At 40.5% G+C, this 20,623-nt stretch overlaps 1 protein-coding gene across 2 annotated transcripts; it reads left to right on the top strand.

The window, feature by feature from the left end:
• The first annotated feature begins 328 nt into the window (after positions 1-328).
• Positions 329-19,526, top strand: LOC126162631 (oxidoreductase-like domain-containing protein 1). 2 transcript variants are annotated; one of them, XM_049919259.1, is made up of 2 exons: positions 329-715; positions 18,979-19,526. In XM_049919259.1, exons 1-2 carry the CDS (start codon positions 710-712, stop codon positions 19,309-19,311), a joined length of 339 nt encoding a protein of 112 aa, XP_049775216.1. In that variant the 5' UTR covers positions 329-709; the 3' UTR covers positions 19,312-19,526. The 2 variants fall into 2 exon arrangements, with proteins under 2 accessions (XP_049775216.1, XP_049775214.1); XM_049919257.1 differs by lacking the exon at positions 329-715 and adding an exon at positions 9,303-9,329.
• Positions 19,527-20,623: the final 1,097 nt, after the last annotated feature.

Genomic DNA, 20,623 nt, shown 5'->3' with positions numbered 1-20,623 from the left:
AGCTCATCGGAAAATAATTTATAAAATCCGTGATTCTGATTTCAGTCAGAAAATTGACATCTTACCAGGCGCTCCTTTTTTCAACCAATCTCGGACCCATTTCCTCTTTTTTTATTGTTTTCTGTTGCTTGCAAACTATAGCTAATATAACTGGAGCACACGCTTTCTTGTGGCTGTTCGACATCTTAACCTTGTAAAATCGCGTTGTCAACTGACAGTTTTTGTCAGTGTTATTGATAGTGTGATGTTGCTTCAATGCATTTAAGGTTTGACAAACATAGTGTCGTCAATAAAAATTGAACGTGTACAGGCCCCTTTAACCACCTTTGCCAAGGTTGTTCGTATCCTTGTAATGCAGTGATCTCCCTACTAGAGATCACTGTTGTAATGATATGTGGTGATATCTTTCTCTTATGTGTATGTAAACATTGGGACATTGTAAACAAGACAACTTTTCGACCAAAGCTTTTTGCAAAACGATTGATGTTAAAAGTTAAATTATATGCACAATAGAAATACGCCATGACGTATTAAATATTTTGCAGTACAGCGTATAGGGCATAATTACGGTTGTTGCTGATCGGTTTTTGCATGCTGTAGAAATTCGATTATACCTTAACGGTAATCTTTGTTGAGTTCTATATAAAGAAGTGTAAAAATATGCCCACTTGTTTGGTTTAAATACACTCGGACCGATTGTGAACGGAAGATGCATGTAAATATGTAATTTAGTTATTTAAGTTTTTCATCGTATTTGTTACGTATTAGAAATCATGTTCATAATAAGTAGAATGTTTCTTTATATTAATTATATATCCATCTGTGGAAATAAACTTTTTGTTGATGTTGCCAACACCTAGTCTTGAGTACATGCGCTGCATCTTATGTTCCGTGTGTATAGTGGTTCTTTTGCCATCCTTTGTATTCTAGTTTGTTATGTAAGGTGAAAATTTCACCAAATAGTTTGTCTTTTGTCTATCGCCATAAGTAATCCTCAATCTTTAGTGCAATGCCTTATATACCCTACCAAAATATTAATATTTTCTTGATGCACTGAAACTCATTTTTCTGTCTGACATGTTGTGGAGGAATATAATTTTATTCCACAGCATACAGCATTTACTGTGGATAGTATCACCATTTCTCCTTTTGAGATGTAAGAAGTGGCAGGATCTGGCCCCATGTTCTAGTAAAAATGTGTTGGCTGGGTATTGGTCAGTGCTTCCTGTTATATAGATCAGGGTAAAAGCTGAAAAAGCTTTAAACATATTGATGCAGTGAGTTCCTCTACTTTTTGTTGTGATTTGTGTTGGCCCTTTTTGTACCTTGAAGTTTTGTTGTAACTAATTATGGAACAGACATGTGTAAAGTATAATGAACTGCAATGCACTAGAGCTATAGTTCAGACTTCATAGCATACTTTTTTTAAAACATAAGTCGTGCTCCCCTCCCCCATTTCCCTGCCCCAGAAAAAGGAAAAAAATTAGAAACTTTTCCCCATACTTGGCTACTTCAAAGTCCTCATTTTTCCCACTTTAGTGAATAAGAATGGTTAAAGCACTCTCGCTGTTAATATTGCCATATTTGAGATAGATGTATTTTGCACTGGGGTTATATAGGCTATTTGTTAAATTTTTAGATTTTCCATTTCTAATGATCTTGTCAATCGGACACGCCTTTTTTTCCTTTTGAGGTGTGAGTTCCTGTGTAATTTTGGATGTCTTAAAGCTAACTGCCCACAAAAATTTATCATCATAATTTCAGAACAGTCTTTGTGATGTATCATATGAAGTGTATTTTTAAAGAGAATGCAATCACCTTGTTTTTAGTTCATGAGTAATTACAGTATAAATATTGACCCTGATGTGGGCAAGTATTTTGAATGAATGTAAGTAATAGTGCTAGTCTTGGCTAATGGGAGGTGCTAATAAACACTTAACACCACCCATGAACTAATTGAATTCAACAATTAAATAGTGATTACTTGAGATTCGTTGTTAAGGAGTGTTCCAGATACCACTTCCTGTCCCGACTTGCTACTCAGTAATTGGCTGTAATCACAGGTTTTGTGTTAGGCATGACATTCTCCCCATGTAATGTGTACAAATTCTGTAAGCCAGCCCTCTCGTACTTTGCCACTCTAATTTTGGTCAAACCTTAAATTGGTCTCTTCTTTGATAGTTGTATTATGAAAATTTAATGAAAGAAATTATCTTGCTTCAGAGGCTTAGTAACCATGTTAAAATGTAACTGGTGCTGACAAACTTCAGTAAAAAGCAGTAATTATGGTGCCTGTGGTTCCAGTTACATCAGAATATTACAGTATTGCTCAGACTATGTAGCATTACCCTATCTTTGCAATCAGTAGATGGTTCAGTGTATATTTTGTGATGGACATGAAAATGCTATAGTGACACTCATCTGTAAAACTGGAGATAAACCACCTCTAATTATTGGCCTATTTCAGACTTTCCAAAAGGGTATAATGGTTTGAGAAAGTGGTCTATGATAGAATATTGTTTCATTTAACGGCTAACAGCACTTTGAATTCGCTTCCATAAACGAGTCTTCACAGAAAAAGCAATAAAAGACCTTACATGTGAAGTCCTGACGAAGATAAACCAAAGATATTATCATCTTGGTATGTTATGTGCCCTTGTCAAAGCCTTGAATTGTGTAGATCACAAAATTCTACTTGGCAAATTAAAGTATTGTGGCATCTCATTTGTTTGGGTGGAGAACTAATCTTCATAACAGAAAGCAGATGGTCCTATTTGCAGAATTTATCACAGCCATGGAACTAACCTCTGAATGAATGGGAGAACACAACATGTGTGGTGGTGGTTAGTGTTTAACGTCCCGTCGACAACGAGGTCATTAGAGACGGAGCACAAGCTCGGGTTAGGGAAGGATTGGGAAGGAAATCGGCCGTGCCCTTTCAAAGGAACCATCCCGGCATTTGCCTGAAACGATTTAGGGAAATCACGGAAAACCTAAATCAGGATGGCCGGAGACGGGATTGAACTGTCGTTCTCCCGAATGCAAGTCCAGTGTGCTAACCACTGCGCCACCTCGCTCGGTAACATGTGTGGTCCCACAAGTGTTGGAACTGAGCTAATTATAGTTCTTAACCTACATAAATTGTCTTACAATGACATTAAAGGGTGGTTCAAGTAGTGTTGTGTGTGCTGATGACACAGAAATGCCGATCAAGGGCCTAAACTCAACTTTGCAGATCAGATGTTAGCTGGAAATGTGGTCCACAGCTGGAAGATTAAATGTAAAATCTCACAAACAAGCAAAAAGACCTGATACCACCAGAAGTAAATATTATCCTTTGTACACTAAATGAAGCATATTGAATAAAGTTCTTTGGGATTCTGTTCAATAAAAATCCAAAATGGATAAACAAATTAAAGAACTCAGTTCAGCATGTTCTGCCCTTGGTAGCTTCATTCATTGTGTTGACTTAAAGACAAGAGTGTTGACACATTTTCTCTTGTTGTCTTATGAAATTATCTTCCAGGGGAGTGCATCTTAAGCAAACAAATTGTTTATGCAGCAGAATAAGGACATTGTGTAAAATAGATAACTACACATTTTAGAGAAGCTTTTTTAAAGGTCTTGTTGCTGACAATAAAAATCTGTTTCAACTGTACTGTGATCTACACAGTACGAGACAAAAATAATTTTCATGTAGATGTTCACTTTCTCCAGAGTTCAGAGTGGAGTTGTGTAATAACATAAAAGGAAGAAATTAAAGAGTCCCATGTAGCCCGAAACAAAAAAGTATCTCATTAGTTTCTCTTTCTACAAATTAGGTAAATATCTATATTCTAGGATTGAAAAACCATATTGCAGGCAGAAATGTTCGTAGTAAAGCTCTTGAGATGCGGTATTGTACTGTAAACAAGATACAGTGTTTATATATATAGATAACTCTTACTTATGAAAAATGCCAGTGTGATCAAGTTAATATCAAGCTACTACTAGGCAATAAATAGCAACTATTGAATAAAACTGAGGAGTCGACAGCTCTTTTCAGAGAGACAGCTTTAGTTCTAATTATTTGATTACATTTATCTGGCATAAGCAAGAATAATAATAAGCAGTATAGTGATAGTTTCTCATTAATGCATCATATGATCTGCCTTGTTTTTGTCAACATATATGCATATATTGACTTATCCTCATTCATGAAGGTTCTCATTCTTGGTGGAATCCCACAGAACATGAGAATGAATTTGGGTTTTCAGTCACATAAATTCAGCTTCAGCTTTTTATAATTCAGCCATCTTGAAAGTTAACCGAAAAACTGACGCTGCAGCACTTGCTCCATCCTTTTAAACTCGCAGACCATGCCACTGCACTTTTGGACACATAAACAGGTGTCCGAGATGTTGATCAACAACAAAGAAGTACAATGTGTACAAATTACATCTGTGGCTGCACAATCAATCCACACTGGGATCTCATCATATCACTCTTAACTGCACTGTCGCGACATCTCTGTAAGTTTCCTACAGAAAGTGCCAGAATCCATGACTTATCCAACCTGAAGCTGCTATCTCTCAATTAAATTCATCAGCAAGTGAATTTCAATTGCCTTTCACCACTGAGTCCCAGAAAGATGATTTAGACGTTAAAATTTAGAAGTTTTTGTACATCATAGAGTGACCAGTATCAAAACAGTGATCTGCGACAATCTAATTATTTGGCTGTATGAGGCCGGTGTATCTGTGCTGTTGCATGCATCTTTGATAGACTGTACGAACTATCTGTCCGATGTATGAGAGGCAAGAGCCTTCTGGAACATCTTTAGTGAGACCCAATAACACTTTTGTCTTCAGCGGAGGACAAAAAATCACTTTTACTTTGTGCTTGCAGAGGACATGTCCTATTTTTGACATCTTTACCACATATGGCAGGAAAGCCATGGATTTAAATCTTTCTTTGTCTTTTCTTGCACACCTTTGGTTCCACTTGTAGTGCCTTGTGTGTCCACTGTGCAGAATATACGTTGGCTTCAAAAACTCTCTTTAAATGTAGGAGCTTGTCCTGCAGACTGCTCTCATCAGCAGTGATGTGTGCTCTGTGAACTAAAGTTCAGAGAACACTCATAATCCGCAAAGGATGGTGGTAGATATTTACTTGTATATATAAATTTGTATGCATCAGTTTCCAATATACTGGATGTCCCAGTGCCATCATCTTTGCACTAAACCAAAACATCCAAACATGGAAGGCGCCCATCCTTTTCTATTTCCATTGTAAATTAGATTCATCGGATGTGGCAGAACACTGTATTGGTACTGATCACTCTGTGGTGTATGGAAACATCGAAGTTTCAGTGTTTCCATCTTCTTTCTGGGACTCAGTGGCGAAGGAGGCAATTGAAATTTTCTTGACAGTGAATTTAATTAATAGAGATTGCATCTTCAGCTTGGTTAAATCATGGGATCTGGTACTTCCTGTAATAAACTTACAAAGACATCACGACGGTGCAGCTGAAAGTGACACGCCAACATTCAAGTGCGGGTTGACTGTGCAACCAAAGATATAATTCATGCAACTGTACTTCTTTGCTGCCAGTCAACACCTGTGTATCTCTGCCTACATGCGCTGTGGCATAGTCCACGAATTTAAAAGGAGGGAGTGAGTGCAGGAGCATCAGTCTTTTGGCTCACTCTGAAGATGGCTGATCAGTATACAGCTGAAATATTAGAAGAAGAAGTTGAAATTATGTGCCTGTGTGCCCCAAATTTAATGGAGCAGTCACTGTGCTGTGAAAACATGAAGATGCACATGATGAATGAAGACCCTCACCACATCCTTTCATAAGCGTGTTGTGGAGCATCACTTCAGAAATGTAGCCTGGAGGAATACAGCCATTCTGAGATTTATTCGAGTAACACTGACCAACTGCTATATATGAAAAGACAATTTATGCCTACCAAACACTCATCTGAATTATTCTGGACTATTGTTTGCCAGTGTGGGACTGTTCCCAAATTGTATTAATAATAGATATGGAGAAAATTCAGTAAAGGATTGCAAGATTGCCATTGGTGTATTTAATCAATGTGAATGTCGCAGAACACTCAGGTCTAGTTGGAGATGCTGCAGGGAAGCACTTTGTTCCATAAAGAAGAATAAGTACACCAGACAAAAAATTAGTCACCTGCTACCATAGAACATCGCTTTTATCCTTGATAATGGCCCAGATTTGGCAAGGAAGTGTCCACAAGTTTCCTCAGGCATTTCATATGTAGTTGAAGCTAGCCTTTTATGAGCTATAAAATGCAGGAATGTCGATCACATATATCACATGCTGTTCCAAGTAGTCTCAGATATTTTCTGCTGGATTAGGCTTGGGTGATTTAACTGGGCAGCTGAGATCAGAGATGGTGCCTGAGTGTTCATCAGATCAGGAATATATGTTGTGAAACCTTGTCATCATGGCTGTTGTAATCTTGGGAGACAGGTGTTTCCAGAGGATATGCATTATAATAATGTAGAAGAAACTTTGACAATTGAGAATGTTGAAATAAACAACCTGATTCATGTACCTGAATGATTGGAGGACTGATGTCATGCAGTGGAGTAGGAGTACCTGAGGCCAGTCTTTACAAACAGCTTCAGTAAAATAGAAATGACACTCATATCTCCCACAAAAGTAGCATCCATCATAAAACCTTTAAAATCTAAGTAGTCTAGTGGTTTTGACAATATATCAACAAAGTTAATGAAAGAGTGCTCATGCTAGTTGAGTTCTATCGTAAGTTATTTGTGTAATCATTCTCTTATCAGTGGAACATTTCTAGACTGGCTAAAATATGCTGAAGTTAAGCATCTTTACAAGAAGGGAGATAAAGAGATACCATCAGACTATCAACCAATTTCATTTTTTCCAGATTTTTCAAAAATATTAAAAAAGGTTGTGTTCAAGCGTCTCCTTAAGCATCCAACTGCAAATAATACAGGGTTATTACAAATGATTGAAGCGATTTCACAGCTCTACAATAACTTTATTATTTGAGATATTTTCACAATGCTTTGCACACACATACAAAAACTCAAAAAGTTTTTTTAGGCATTCACAAATGTTCGATATGTGCCCCTTTAGTGATTCGGCAGACATCAAGCCGATAATCAAGTTCCTCCCACACTCGGCGCAGCATGTCCCCATCAATGAGTTCGAAAGCATTGTTGATGCGAGCTCGCAGTTCTGGCACGTTTCTTGGTAGAGGAGGTTTAAACACTGAATCTTTCACATAACCCCACAGAAAGAAATTGCATGGGGTTAAGTCGGGAGAGCGTGGAGGCCGTGACATGAATTGCTGATCACGATCTCCACTACGACCGATCCATCGGTTTTCCAATCTCTTGTTTAAGAAATGCCGAACATCATGATGGAAGTGCGGTGGAGCACCATCCTGTGGTACATTTAGCTCCCTGCTTGCTTTATTCGTCGACTTCTGCGGGCTACGCGTGAAACTTGCCCGCACTCGTTCAACCGTTTCTTCACTCACTGCAGGCCGACCAGTTGATTTCCCCTTACAGAGGCATCCAGAAGCTTTAAACTGCGCATACCATCGCCGAATGGAGTTAGCAGTTGGTAGATCTTTGTTGAATTTCGTCCTGAAGTGTCGTTGCACTGTTATGACTGACTGATGTGAGTGCATTTCAAGCACGACATACGCTTTCTTGGCTCCTGTCGCCGTTTTGTCTCACTGCGCTCTCAAGCGCTCTGGCGGCAGAAACCTGAAGTGCAGCTTCAGCCGAACAAAACTTTATGAGTTTTTCTACGTATCTGTAGTGTGTCGTGACCATATGTCAATGAATGGAGCTACAGTGAATTTATGAAATCGCTTCAATCATTTGTAATAGCCCTGTATATTGTCCAAGTCTCATTTTGGGTTTCTTAAGGGTTCTGATAAAGAGAAAGCTATTTACACATACAGTGAGCATGCACTTAAGTCATAAGATAACACATCAGAGGCTACTGGCATTTTCTTTGACCTGTCAAAAACCTTTGACTGTGTGAATCACAGCATTCTCTTAAGTAAATTAGAATATTATGGTGTCACTGGCAGAGCTTCAAAATGGTTTGAGTCTTTTCTAACTAAGCAGAAACAAAGTGTGTTGTTGAGAAATACCTGTGCAGTAAGCAGTCTGTCTTCATCCGATTGGGAATTAATTACAAGTGGTGTTCCACAATGTTCGATCTTGAGTCTGTTGCTTTCTCTTGGATACATTAATGACCTATTCTCTGTTACATTACCAGATGCTAAGTTTGTTTTGTTTGCAGATGATACAAACATTACAATAAGTAGCAAGTCAAGTACAGATTTATAAATGGCTGATAATCGAATTTTTACTGACTTTAATAAATGGTTTAAAGCTAATTCACTGTCATTGCCCTTTGAAAAGACTCAACTATATACAATTCAGAACCTGTAAGATATTTCCTTCCAGCATGCGCATAACATATGGAGGGCATGCAGATCGAAGAAATTGACTGTTAAATTTCTGGGATTACAACTCGATAATAAAATCAGTTGGAAATGGCATATAACAGAATTTCTGAAACGCCTAAACAAGCCTGTATTTCCAGTGAGAATGTTGTCACATATAGGAAATATAAATATGCATATTTTGGTTTACTTTCATTATATTATGTCATACGAGATCATATTCTGGGGTAGCTCGTCAAACCGAGCAAAAGTTTTTAGCATGCAAAACCACGCTCATTTGTGGTGTATATTCGAGAAAATATTTTAGAAACCTGTTCAAGGAGCTTTGTATTCTAACCTCTGCTTCTCAGTATATTTATTTCTTAATGAAGTTAGTTGCAAGTAATATATCTCTGTTTCCAGCCAATGGCTCATTACATAGTAGCAATACTAGGAATAAGAATAATCAATATAAACACCTGAAATCGGTTACCTTGGTCCAGGGAGCAGTCGAATATTCGGGAACACACATTTTCAGTAAAATGTCAGCAACAATAAAAAAATAGGTTTCAGATAAAGAATGTTTAAACAGAGTTTGAAAGACTGTTTGATAGGCAACTCCTTCTACTCTATGAATGAATATCTTAAAGGGGACTATTAGACCAGCTTAAAGTAAAAATGTCTGTTAGAGTCCACTTTTGACAGCAGTTGGTCACAACAGTCAAGAGTAAGTATTTTGTGTATGAAAAATTTATTAAAAGTACATATTTATGCTTCATTCTGACAAAATATTAATTCTGTAAATATTAACAGGTCCAGTTTACTGTAATGTATTTGTCTATTTTGACAATCTCCTGACAAATGATCAGGATAGTGAGTATTGTATTCAGATGTTTTATGTTTTTTTATGTTATACTTTCTGACTTGTGTTCCACACTCAGGACAATTGTCTCATTTTTGTAACGAAAACTGAATCTAATCATGGTATAAAACCACACCTCCAAAGCATAGCAACTATCTTTGGCCTGAACTGCACCGCCTCCACATTTCAGATTAAATGCATCATTGGGCCATAGGTGCACTTGCAGCATTACGTGTTGCTACAAGCAATAGCCTTTTGCGGTGTACCCAACATAAAATGTCCATTGCATGTACACTGAAGCACCAAAGAAACTGGTATAGGTATGTTTATTCAAATACAGAGCTATGTAAACAGGCAGAATACAGTGCTGTAGTTGGCAACACCTATGTACGACAACAAGTGTAAGGTGCAATTGTTAGATTGGTTACTGCTGCTACAATGGGAGGTTAATCAAGATTTATGTGAGTTTGAACATGGTGTTACAGTCGATGCACGAGCGATGGGACAAAGCAGCTCCGAGGTAGCAATGAAGTGGGGATTTTCCCGTATGACCATTTCACGAGTGTTCCGTGTATATCAGTAATCCGGTAAAACATCAAATCTTTGACTTAGCTGAGGCCAGAAAAAGATCCTGCATGAACAGGACCAATGATGACTGAAGAGAATTGTTCAACATGATAAAAGTGCAACCCTTCCGCAAATTGCTGCAGATTTCAGTGGTGGGCCATCAACAAGTGTCAGTATTCAACGAAATATCATCGACGTGGGCTTTGAAGCTTAAGGCCCACTCATCTACCCTTGATGACTGCATGACACAAAGCTTTATGCCTCATCTGGACTCGTCAACACTGACATAGGACTGTTGATAACTGGAAATGTGTTGCCTGGTCAGATGAGTCTCGGTACAAATTGTATGGAGTGGATGGACGTGTACGGGTATGGAGACAACTTCATGAATCCATGGACGCTGCATGTCAGCAGGGGACTGTTAAGCTGTTGGAGGTGTTGTAATGGTGTGGAGCGTGTACAGTTGGAATGATATGGGACCCCTGATACGTCTAGATAAGACTCTGACAGGTGACACGTACGTAAGCATCCTGTCCGATCACCTGCATCCATTCACGTCCATTGTGCATTCCGACAGACTTGGACAATACCAGCAGGACAATGTGATGCCCCACTGGTCCACAGTTGCTACAGAGTGGCTCCAGGAATAGTCTTCTGAGTTTAAACACTTCCACTGGCCACCAAACTCCCCTGACATGAACGTTATTGAGCATAACTTGGATGCCTTGCAATGTGCTGTTCAGAAGAGATCTCCACACCCTCTTACTCTTACGGATTTATGGACAGCCCCATAGGATTCATGGAGTCAATTCGCTCAAGCACTACTACAGACATTAGTCTTGTCCATGCTACATCATGTTGCAGCACTTCTGCATGCTCCCGGGGGCCCTACACGATATTAGGCAGGTGTACCACTTTCTTTGGCTCTTCAGTGTAGTTCCCTTCACAGTATTTGCTCAGAAACTGGTTGAGATGACAGCAGCAGTTCGGTCATGTTTGAAGCCGATTGTCTGTGACAGATCAATCTACTCATCTCCATTCCTTGGTGGTTAGGATCTTTCTATGACCCCTGTTTATTGCCATGTTACATGACTGCAGATGGTACACCATTGCTTGTAGACACGAACAAATCACATTGCTATATTAACATATCAAGCAACTTCATTTGTGGTGTGGTCATGGGCACGTCAAAACTGGTAGCTCCTTTCTGCCAATCCATCTCTGAGGGAGGGGACAGTAGGTGCTTGGAAGGCTGGAGTGGAAGCAGGGAAGGGGATAGAGAATGTTGACTAGCAAAAGTGATGGGCAGGGGGGAGGGCTGGTTACAGGAAGGAAGGACCTGTTGTAGGGATAGTTCCCACCTTTGCATTTCATAAAAAGTGGTGTTGAAGGGAAAAATCCTGATAGCTATGGAGCAGTCTTTGAGGTCAAGCATACTGTTTTGCACTGCATGCTCAGCAACTGGTAGGCCCAGCTGTCTCTTGATCGCATTTTGACAGTTGCTGTTCATGCAATCATACCAGTTTTTTAGTGGTCATGACCACATGGTTGCAGATAAATTGATAATGGCTGCTTTCACAGATGGTCATGCCTTCATTGCGGTAGAAATGGTATATGACAGGAATGTAGTAGGTGGTAGTGTAGGGATGTATTGGACAGGTCTTGCATCTAGGTCTGTTGTAAGGACAAGTGGTTGGCAACAAGGGTGGAATAGAGATGGACAAGGAAATTACATAGCTTGGGTGGGCTTGGAATACCATTGTGGGAGGGGTGGTGTGGATATTCCTTATTTCCAGTCATGACAAGGGCTCGTCAAAACTGTGATGGAGAACGTGATGCTATTGCAGTGTCCTGTGTGGTATCGATTCATGAGGGGCACTTCCTTGTGGCCAGCCAGTGACAGTTGACTAGACATATATAAATGGAATGCAATGTAATGTGCATAAATAGATTAAAAATTCCAATATCATTTTATTATGCAATTAGTAGTAAGTTATTGGTATGAGCTAGAATCTTCACACGTCTTGGAGCCTGTGTCTGCACTAACTTAAGGTGGAAGGACTACTTAAGTCTAACTCTAGGGAAGACAGATGACAGACTCAGATTTATTGAAAGAATCCCAAGGAAGTATAATTTACACACGAAAGTAAATGTTTGCAAAACTCTTGTGTGACTACTCGTTGAATATTGCTCATTGGTATGTAACCATTACTAGGTTGGATTAGCAGAAGCGAAAGAAAAGACTAAAGGGAGAGCTGCACGATTCATCATGGTCTTGATTTGTCAACATCAGAGGGTTACAGATGTGCTCAGAAAGTTGTAATGATAGACATAACAGGAAAGACATTAGGCATTGGAAAAGTTTTGCTCACAAAATTCCAAGAACTGATATTCCAAAACAAGTAAAAAAAATAAATATATATTGTTTCCTCCAACATACATTTCGCGTAAAGACCATGATGCTAAAACTTGAGCTCATACAGAGGGGTCCCAATAGCATTTCAAATTGCATACCATTCATGAATGGAATGGGGAAATGTGGATGGGGGTGGAATGATACTGGTACACTACGTGTTGTGGCGTAGCAAGACAGCCACACCACTCGGAGGTAGCCGAAAGGCACGCTATCTAATGCAGACGGGCGTGAAGTCTGAAACAGGATACTTCATAAATGCTATAAAGAAAAGAACGGAGCTTCTCGTATACTCAACTTTATTCTCCTGTGTGGTACATCTCCATGGTGAATACAAGTAAGACTCTCTCCAGATATGGTTAACTGCGCCTTGCTAGGTCGTAGCTATGGACTTAGCTGAAGGCTATTCTAACTGTCTCTCGGCAAATGAGAGGAAGGCTTCGTACGTCTAGTCGCTAGCAATGTCGTCCGTACAACTGGGGCGAGCGCTAGTCCGTCTTTCTAGACCTGCCATGTGGTGGCGCTAGGTCTGCAAATACTGACAGTGGCGACACGCGGATCCGACATGTACTAATGGACCGCGGCCGATTTAAGCTACCACCTAGCAAGTGTGGTGTCTGGCGGTGACACCACATTCCTCCCCCGCAAATCGGCGAACGGTCGTGTTATAAGGCTTCCGCCCGCCGTGGGGAGGGCCCCATGTTGACGTATGCGATGAGGTGGGGAGCCTAACAACAGGCGAGGCTGTGCCACCCGCACCCGGCCATTCGGTCCGAGGGGAGCTAGGAAACGCCTGGAAACCTACTCCAGGGTGCACGTCAACATGCGGCGTATGCGCCCGTAATGAGACATGAGTGGCCGAAGGATCGACCTCCATTGCGTCGGGGTATCCGACGCGCGATGACGCCATGAGGTCCGGAGCGGGCAAGAGTTCCATGGCGGAGGACAGCTGGTCACGGGAAGCAATCGGCGGCGCGTGACCCAGGGAGGCGGTTGGCGGCTGCAGCGAAGCGTCCTCTGCGGGCGGCAGCGGCGGCGGCTGCAGCGGCGGCTGCGGCGGCGCGACGCCATGGGGCAGAATGGAAGGCATCGTCGGTAACACCTGGGGATGAGGCGAGCCAGTAGATGGGTCCCCAGGGCGCTGACCGGACGGCTCCGTCGCTGAAAGCAGACGGGGAGCGGCAGAACCCAGGCGACGACAGAGGCGCAGCTGATTGAGCAATGAAACTGCAGCTCCGGTATCGAGCTGGAACGGTATCACTTGTCCGGCAAAGTCCAAATCTACAAAAAGTTTATTGTCCTGCTGACGACAAGAGCGACTGTTTTGTGCAACGTGAACAGACACTGGTACAGAATCACTTGCGACGTGACGGGATTGCCGTCGACGTCGACGCACACTTTTTGTGGGACGAACACAGTCACTGTTAGAAAGAGTAACACTGGGCGGAGTGGCATTAACTACGTGAATGTCCATGGGCGAAGGTTCCCGAGCCTGAGTGTCCGTGGTTCGATTCCGGCGCGAAGCAAAGGGCCTGGAACGGTTGTGATTGTCTGATCTGAGCTTTTTCTGGCAAACACTTTGAACATGTCCTTTCTTGTGACAGTAAAAGCAAATAGCTTGGCGTGACGGGCAATTTGCACGCGAATGTCTAGTAGCACACCGCGGGCATGATTTCACTGCATTTGCGGGCTGGCGAGGCACACCTGGTTTAGAGCGCGGCGTCAGCTGCGTCGAAGTGCGCGAGGGCCGGTTACCGGGCCGCGCAGCGCGTCCAGCGGGCCGGTTAATGTTACACACTGCTGGCGAAGCTTCAAAAGATTCCTGAGCACAGTCAAGTGTGTCTTGCCTATCCAATATGTCTATCACTTGTTGAAGGGAGGGATTAACTAGTTTCAAAATCTGTTCCCTTATGCGAACATCAGAAACGTTCTGTGCTATTGCATCACGCACCATTGTATCTGAATAAGGAAGGCCACAGTCACACTGAAATTCACAATCCCTAGTAAGGCCTTGCAAAGTTGCAACCCACTCCCTATTAGTTTGACCGGCCGTACGTTTCGTACGAAAGAACGTATACCGTTTTGCAACCACATTAACTGTTTCTTTGAAATAGGCATCTAAAGCCGACACAATTTCTTCGTAGGACAGAGTTGCTACGTCGCGGCGGGGAAACAGTTTCACTATCACACGGTACGTTTGCACGCCGACACAAGACAATAAGTGAGGCTGCCGCTCGTTACCTTGAATCCTGTAGGCGGCGAGATGAAATCCAAACTGTCGGGACCACTCCGGCCATGTTTCCTGCGCCGCGTCAAAGTTGCGAAACGGCGGTGCAACTGCATGTTGTGGCTGCGGGAGCGGCGAAGCGGCGGCGGCCGCATCGTTTTGCAGCGCACGTCGACCCTGGACGAGCTGTCCCAGGGCATCCAATAACGCCTGCGTCTGCTGATTCTGCAAGCGATAAAATTCGGACAGTACATCTGGAGATTGTGGCGAAGCCATGACACAAGTAAATGTAAGCAATTAGAAAGAACAAAACCCTTTTTTTAACTCGTCGCCAAACTGTTGTGGCGTAGCAAGACAGCCACACCACTCGGAGGTAGCCGAAAGGCACGCTATCTAATGCAGACGGGCGTGAAGTCTGAAACAGGATACTTCATAAATGCTATAAAGAAAAGAACGGAGCTTCTCGTATACTCAACTTTATTCTCCTGTGTGGTACATCTCCATGGTGAATACAAGTAAGACTCTCTCCAGATATGGTTAACTGCGCCTTGCTAGGTCGTAGCTATGGACTTAGCTGAAGGCTATTCTAACTGTCTCTCGGCAAATGAGAGGAAGGCTTCGTACGTCTAGTCGCTAGCAATGTCGTCCGTACAACTGGGGCGAGCGCTAGTCCGTCTTTCTAGACCTGCCATGTGGTGGCGCTAGGTCTGCAAATACTGACAGTGGCGACACGCGGATCCGACATGTACTAATGGACCGCGGCCGATTTAAGCTACCACCTAGCAAGTGTGGTGTCTGGCGGTGACACCACACTACGTACACTCCATCATTCACTGTACAGTGAATTACAAATTTCAAGTGTTGATGTATGTGCCCAGTACCTCTGTTATATGGGAATTGATTGCATCTGTTATTTCCACAAGATATCCTAGTTCATACTAAGCGAAAGGCTCCATCACCATAGCAAGACATCATGTTGATATAACTATAAAATTGTAAATCACTCTACTCATTTCACATTGTATGGATACTTATTTGTCAATCTGCTTTTTTTTTACCCAGTATATCATCGTCAAAAACATACTTAGGTTATGATAAAGCTAGTAACTTAAAAAAGTATCAGATAATATTTGCCTCCTAACATACCTCCTTCACTGTCATTGATGTTTTAAAGCTTCAGCACATAAATATTTTTAAAAAAATGTATTCTGACTAGTACACACAATTAATCAACTTTTAAATATATTTTATTCTTTGATTATTTTACAATGGAACAGTGGCTCCTGCAGAAGCTCATTCACCAAGTGGTAGCAGCAGATGTGTTAAGAAAAGTTATTCACAATTAATATTTGGAAAACCAGGGAAATTTGCTTATATGGAATTGTTGACAGAGTAAAATATGTCTGACCTTTGTTGCTGCTGCAACATGGGAAGTCTTTGCACAAAATTCTCATACAGTTCTGTTTATATTTTCTTCCACTTCTACTATAGTTTGACAGAGAACTCTATATTCTCTAAATCACTTCAAATGGATGTCTAAACAGTTTCTTCAATGAATTCTTGGTGACTTCTTTCTCTATCTGTGTCCAACTGAGCCGGCCGGTGTGGCCGAGCGGTTCTAGGCACTTAGTCTGGAACCGCGTGACTGCTACAGTCACAGGTTCGAATCCTGCCTCGGGGATGGATGTGTGTGATGTCCTTAGATTAGTTAGGTTTAAGTAGTTCTGAGGTCTAGGGGACTGATGACCTCAGATGTTAAGTCCCATAGTGCTCAGAGCCATTTGAACCATTTTTTGTCCAACTGACCTAGTGCTCCATCAAAAATAATTTGTCTTTTTAATGTAATGTTAAATCTTTCTTTCTTGATTATGTGGCATGCTTGTCATACAGTGCTGTAATTCATTCCATTTTGATTGGGAATGGAGTTCTTATCCATCCATTTTATTTCATTTCATCCTATTTCATCACACTGCTGTAGGTCTAGCTTTTATGAATAGGAGCACAATCATAAAGAGAAGGACTAGATCCAAATTTTTGCATGAGTAACAGAGATCAATTGACTTTATGGTTCAAGCAGTTGCAAACAATTGAATAAGAGCCAATTTAGACAGTGATATACAAACTGCATCAGAAAAGTTTGATGCATAGTTCAGAAAATAAAGGAAGCAATAGTTACAAACAGAATACCTTTACTGGCCTCCAGAGCAACCACACATCTGACATCAGTTGTAAAACTGTGGAAACTGTCACCAAATGCTTCTTGTGGAATCGCTCAAAGCACTGTGGTCACATGTTGTTGGATATCCACATCATTACAGAAGATGAGACCTGGTGTTACCAATAAGATCTGAACTCCAAACATCAGTCAATGGCATGGTGTTCATTATCTTCCCCACATCCCCCGTGTAGAAGTTCATGATGGATCGAGGCATTGCTGTCAAAAAAAAATCCATCGACATCATTTTAATTGAGGGTTTTGTCAGCTGACAATATTTGTGAGGTGGGGAAGATAATGAGCACCATGCCATCGACTGCTGTTTGGCCTTTGAGTTGTATTGGTAGCACTGGCTGGCATCTGTAATGCTGCAGATATACATTGCTTGAGCATGGTGCTTCAAGCGATTCTACAAGAAGCGTTTGTTGACAGATTCCAGCAGCCTTACAACCAATGTCAGAAGTTTGTTGTAGTGAATGGTGATTACTATGAATGCCTGTAAAGATATTTTGCTAGTAACTCTTGTTCCCTTTATTTTCTGAGATCATTCACCGAACTTTTCAGGTGCACCTTGTAATACCATAATGTTTTCTCTACTAAATTTCACAGCTCTGGCAATGTAATTTTGTTAATTAGCACTTAAATTGTGTGCACTCACTTCTTTATGTACATATGTACCCTTCAAGCCAACGAACTGTGCATGGTGGAGGGTACCACTTACCAGTACTAATAATTTCCTTTCCTGTTCAACTGACAAATAGAGTGAGCAAAAAATGACTGTCTAAGACTGTGTATGAATCCTCATTTCTCTGATCTTCTCTTTGTGGTCCTTACACATAATGTACGTTAGCAGCAGTAGAATCATCCTGCAGTCAGCCCTCAAATGCTGGTTCTCTAAATTTGCACAACAGCACCACAAGAAAAGAACATAATCTTCCCTCCAAATTGCTTGAATGTATTCCTTTCATTTAACCTGGTGGGAACCTCAAATACTCAAGCAGTACTCAAAATTGGTTGCACTAGTGTTCTATATGCCGTCTCCATTATATATGAACTGCACTTTCCCAAAATTCTCCCAATAAAACTAAGTGAAGCATTTGCCTTCCCTACTACCAACCTGGCCATTCCATATCAAATTGCAGTGTTATGCCCAGATACTTAATCAACATGACTGTATCAAGCAGCACACTACTAACACTGCATTCAAAAGTTACAGGCTTGTTTTTATCTAATCATCCATGTTAACTTATATTTTCCTACATTTAGAGCCAGCTGCCATTCATCACACCAACTAGAAGTTCTGTCTAACTCATCTGATATCCTCCCACAGTTATTCAACAATGCATTAGCAAACAACTGTAAATTGCTGCTCAGCCTGTATGTACATAGAGAATAAGAATGGTTGTATAATACTTCCCTGGGGCCCTCTTGCATTCTATTACGTAAAAAGTCTCCAAGCCACTCATATCTGGGAACCTAATCCATATGCTCAGACCATCATCCAATAGTCTGCAGTGGGGCACTGTGTCAGTTGCTTTCTAGAAATCTGGGGATATAGAATCTCCATGTTGTCTTCCATTCCATGGTTTGGATATCAGTACACTTCAATCAGAATGTCTCAATAAGTATCATAATTTTTGAATGCATCTGATCATCTTATGTTACCTAGGGTCATTGTGATGATTTTACATCACTAAAACCGATATGTGTTGAATTACCTGATATTTTTTCAAGTGACTTTTTCATTGAACCCAAGCCAAGCAGTTCTCTATTAATGGCGTGAGTACTAGTATTGCTTGCCGGTGTTTCTCAAAATTCTGAGACCATTGTTTTGAAAATCAGCTGGTTTAACTCATATATCATAGACATTTATCGTCATTATTTGTCAATATGTTTGGTATCTCTGGTTAACTCTTATGTGTTAGTGTTGCATATGACAATACTCTTATAAATGAAACAAGCATATCAGTGGATGCTCATAATCCTGACTCTTTCAGCTTTCTTTGTATACTTGTTTTGGCCAGTGTATATAGAAATCACATTTACCGTAGTTCCATGTGTGTACAAGTTCTTGAAATGTTTTTATGATACAAAGCAACAGTCTTTGTCCGTGCTCAAGTTGTTTCTTGGCATTAATAGTAAGAATGTCTAACTTTTAAGTTGACTAAGGTAATTCAAAAGTACTTTAAATTAAGTCTGAAATAGTTTTTGTAGCACAGATGTTTTCTTTAATTTTAGGTTTATCGCTTGTGTGGAATATTCAGGTGTCGTATGTTGCTGTGTATCAGAGACACTTCAGTGTATAGACACTGTATTTCATCAGATGATGGAAAGAAAGGTGATGTGATATCTAGTGAAGACAATACTGGAGAGCTGCCAGAAGAACCCACCAACTGCTGTATGTCTGGATGTGAAAACTGTGTTTGGATACAGTATGCAGAGGAACTCTTAAAAAGATTTTCAGACGGTGACGAGAAAGCAAGAACTACAATTCTTAGTAAAGTATCAGATCCATCAATGAAGTCATTTTTATTAACAGAGCTAAAAATGTTGAAAATGAAAAAGAGTTAAGATACTGTCTTAAGGAATCACTTAACAAATAGATAAATGATGTAATAGTATTATCTGTCTCCATCTGTTGTATTTGTTTTTTCAAAAATTTTATATTGTCAGCCTGGAAGTTTTGTTTACAAACATCATGTAATTGAAAAATGTAACACTTTTGCAACTGAGAGTTTTATAAGAAAATTGAAACAAATGAAATAAAATTACAAAAATTACATTTATGTCAGTTTAACATGGCATTTCCGTGACAGAAGTTAAATTTGTACAAATAAAATAATTTAGTCTTTATAAGCAGGTGCTATACAATTATTGTGGTCAAATTCAGCTCTAAGTGTCAAATAACACACGTCTAGCTTGCCACCAAGTATGCTGGCATACCTTTTGTCTGTATGATAAGAATAAATTTATATGTAATAGTAGAATCAGAAAGATAAAAAGTGTTGAGAAGTCCCAGAAGTGACTTCTTATCTTTCAGTGGGGCAAATCAGAACAGGTGTATCATAATAGTGGAGAAAAGACAAAAGCATGAGCTGTCATAGGCGTTCACATGGAGAGCAGTATTTTGAAATATAAGAAAAAGATAGGGGCAATAGAATAACAGAACAGTTTAGTCTTGAATAAATAAAAGAAAGTCAATGAAAGCAAGATACCTGTGCACTCTTGGAATCAGTCACTCTCTCTCTCTCTCTCTCTCTCTCTCTCTCTCTCTCTCTCACACACACACACACACACACACACATACACACATATTCAGGAGTACAGGATACAGGAATTAAATTCTCTCGCTGTCTGACAATCTAGATGTGAGTTATCCACAATTTCTGCAAACCATTTACAGAAAATGTTGGGATGACTGCTTTGAAAAGGCAGACTGATTTCCTTCCCCTGTTTGAGCTTGTACTTGGTGTCTAATGATCTCATTGTTGGCAGAATATTAAACTACTTCCTCCTGAACTGCCCACACTAATGTTAAAAGTGTAAGCCTGGGGAGGGGAGGGGGGGGGGGGGGGGCAAACTGATGACCCTTCTTTTGGTTTGGTTCAGCCTCTGCTGCCTGCATGGAGTGTTAGTAAGTATGAGGAACGAGATACTTTGTTTGGGTCATCACATCACTTGTTACAACTGAAGTCAGAATTTTGCTTTAAATTTTACCATTTAGTGTTAATATTATCATCCCCATTGTTTTGTTAACACTATATTAAAATGTACATGAGAAGGTAGGTATTTGTTATAAAGTAAATCACTGTTACAGTATTCTGTGGTGTATTTGTACAAAGGAGTGTACGTATTTCACTCATTAAACTACTTCTCTGTCTGC

Source organism: Schistocerca cancellata, chromosome 2, assembly GCF_023864275.1.
Source record: "Schistocerca cancellata isolate TAMUIC-IGC-003103 chromosome 2, iqSchCanc2.1, whole genome shotgun sequence".
In the NCBI taxonomy this organism is placed as follows: Eukaryota; Metazoa; Arthropoda; class Insecta; order Orthoptera; family Acrididae; genus Schistocerca; species Schistocerca cancellata.
Note: the sequence above shows the minus strand (reverse complement) of the source record. Positions and strands in the feature narration are given on the sequence as shown.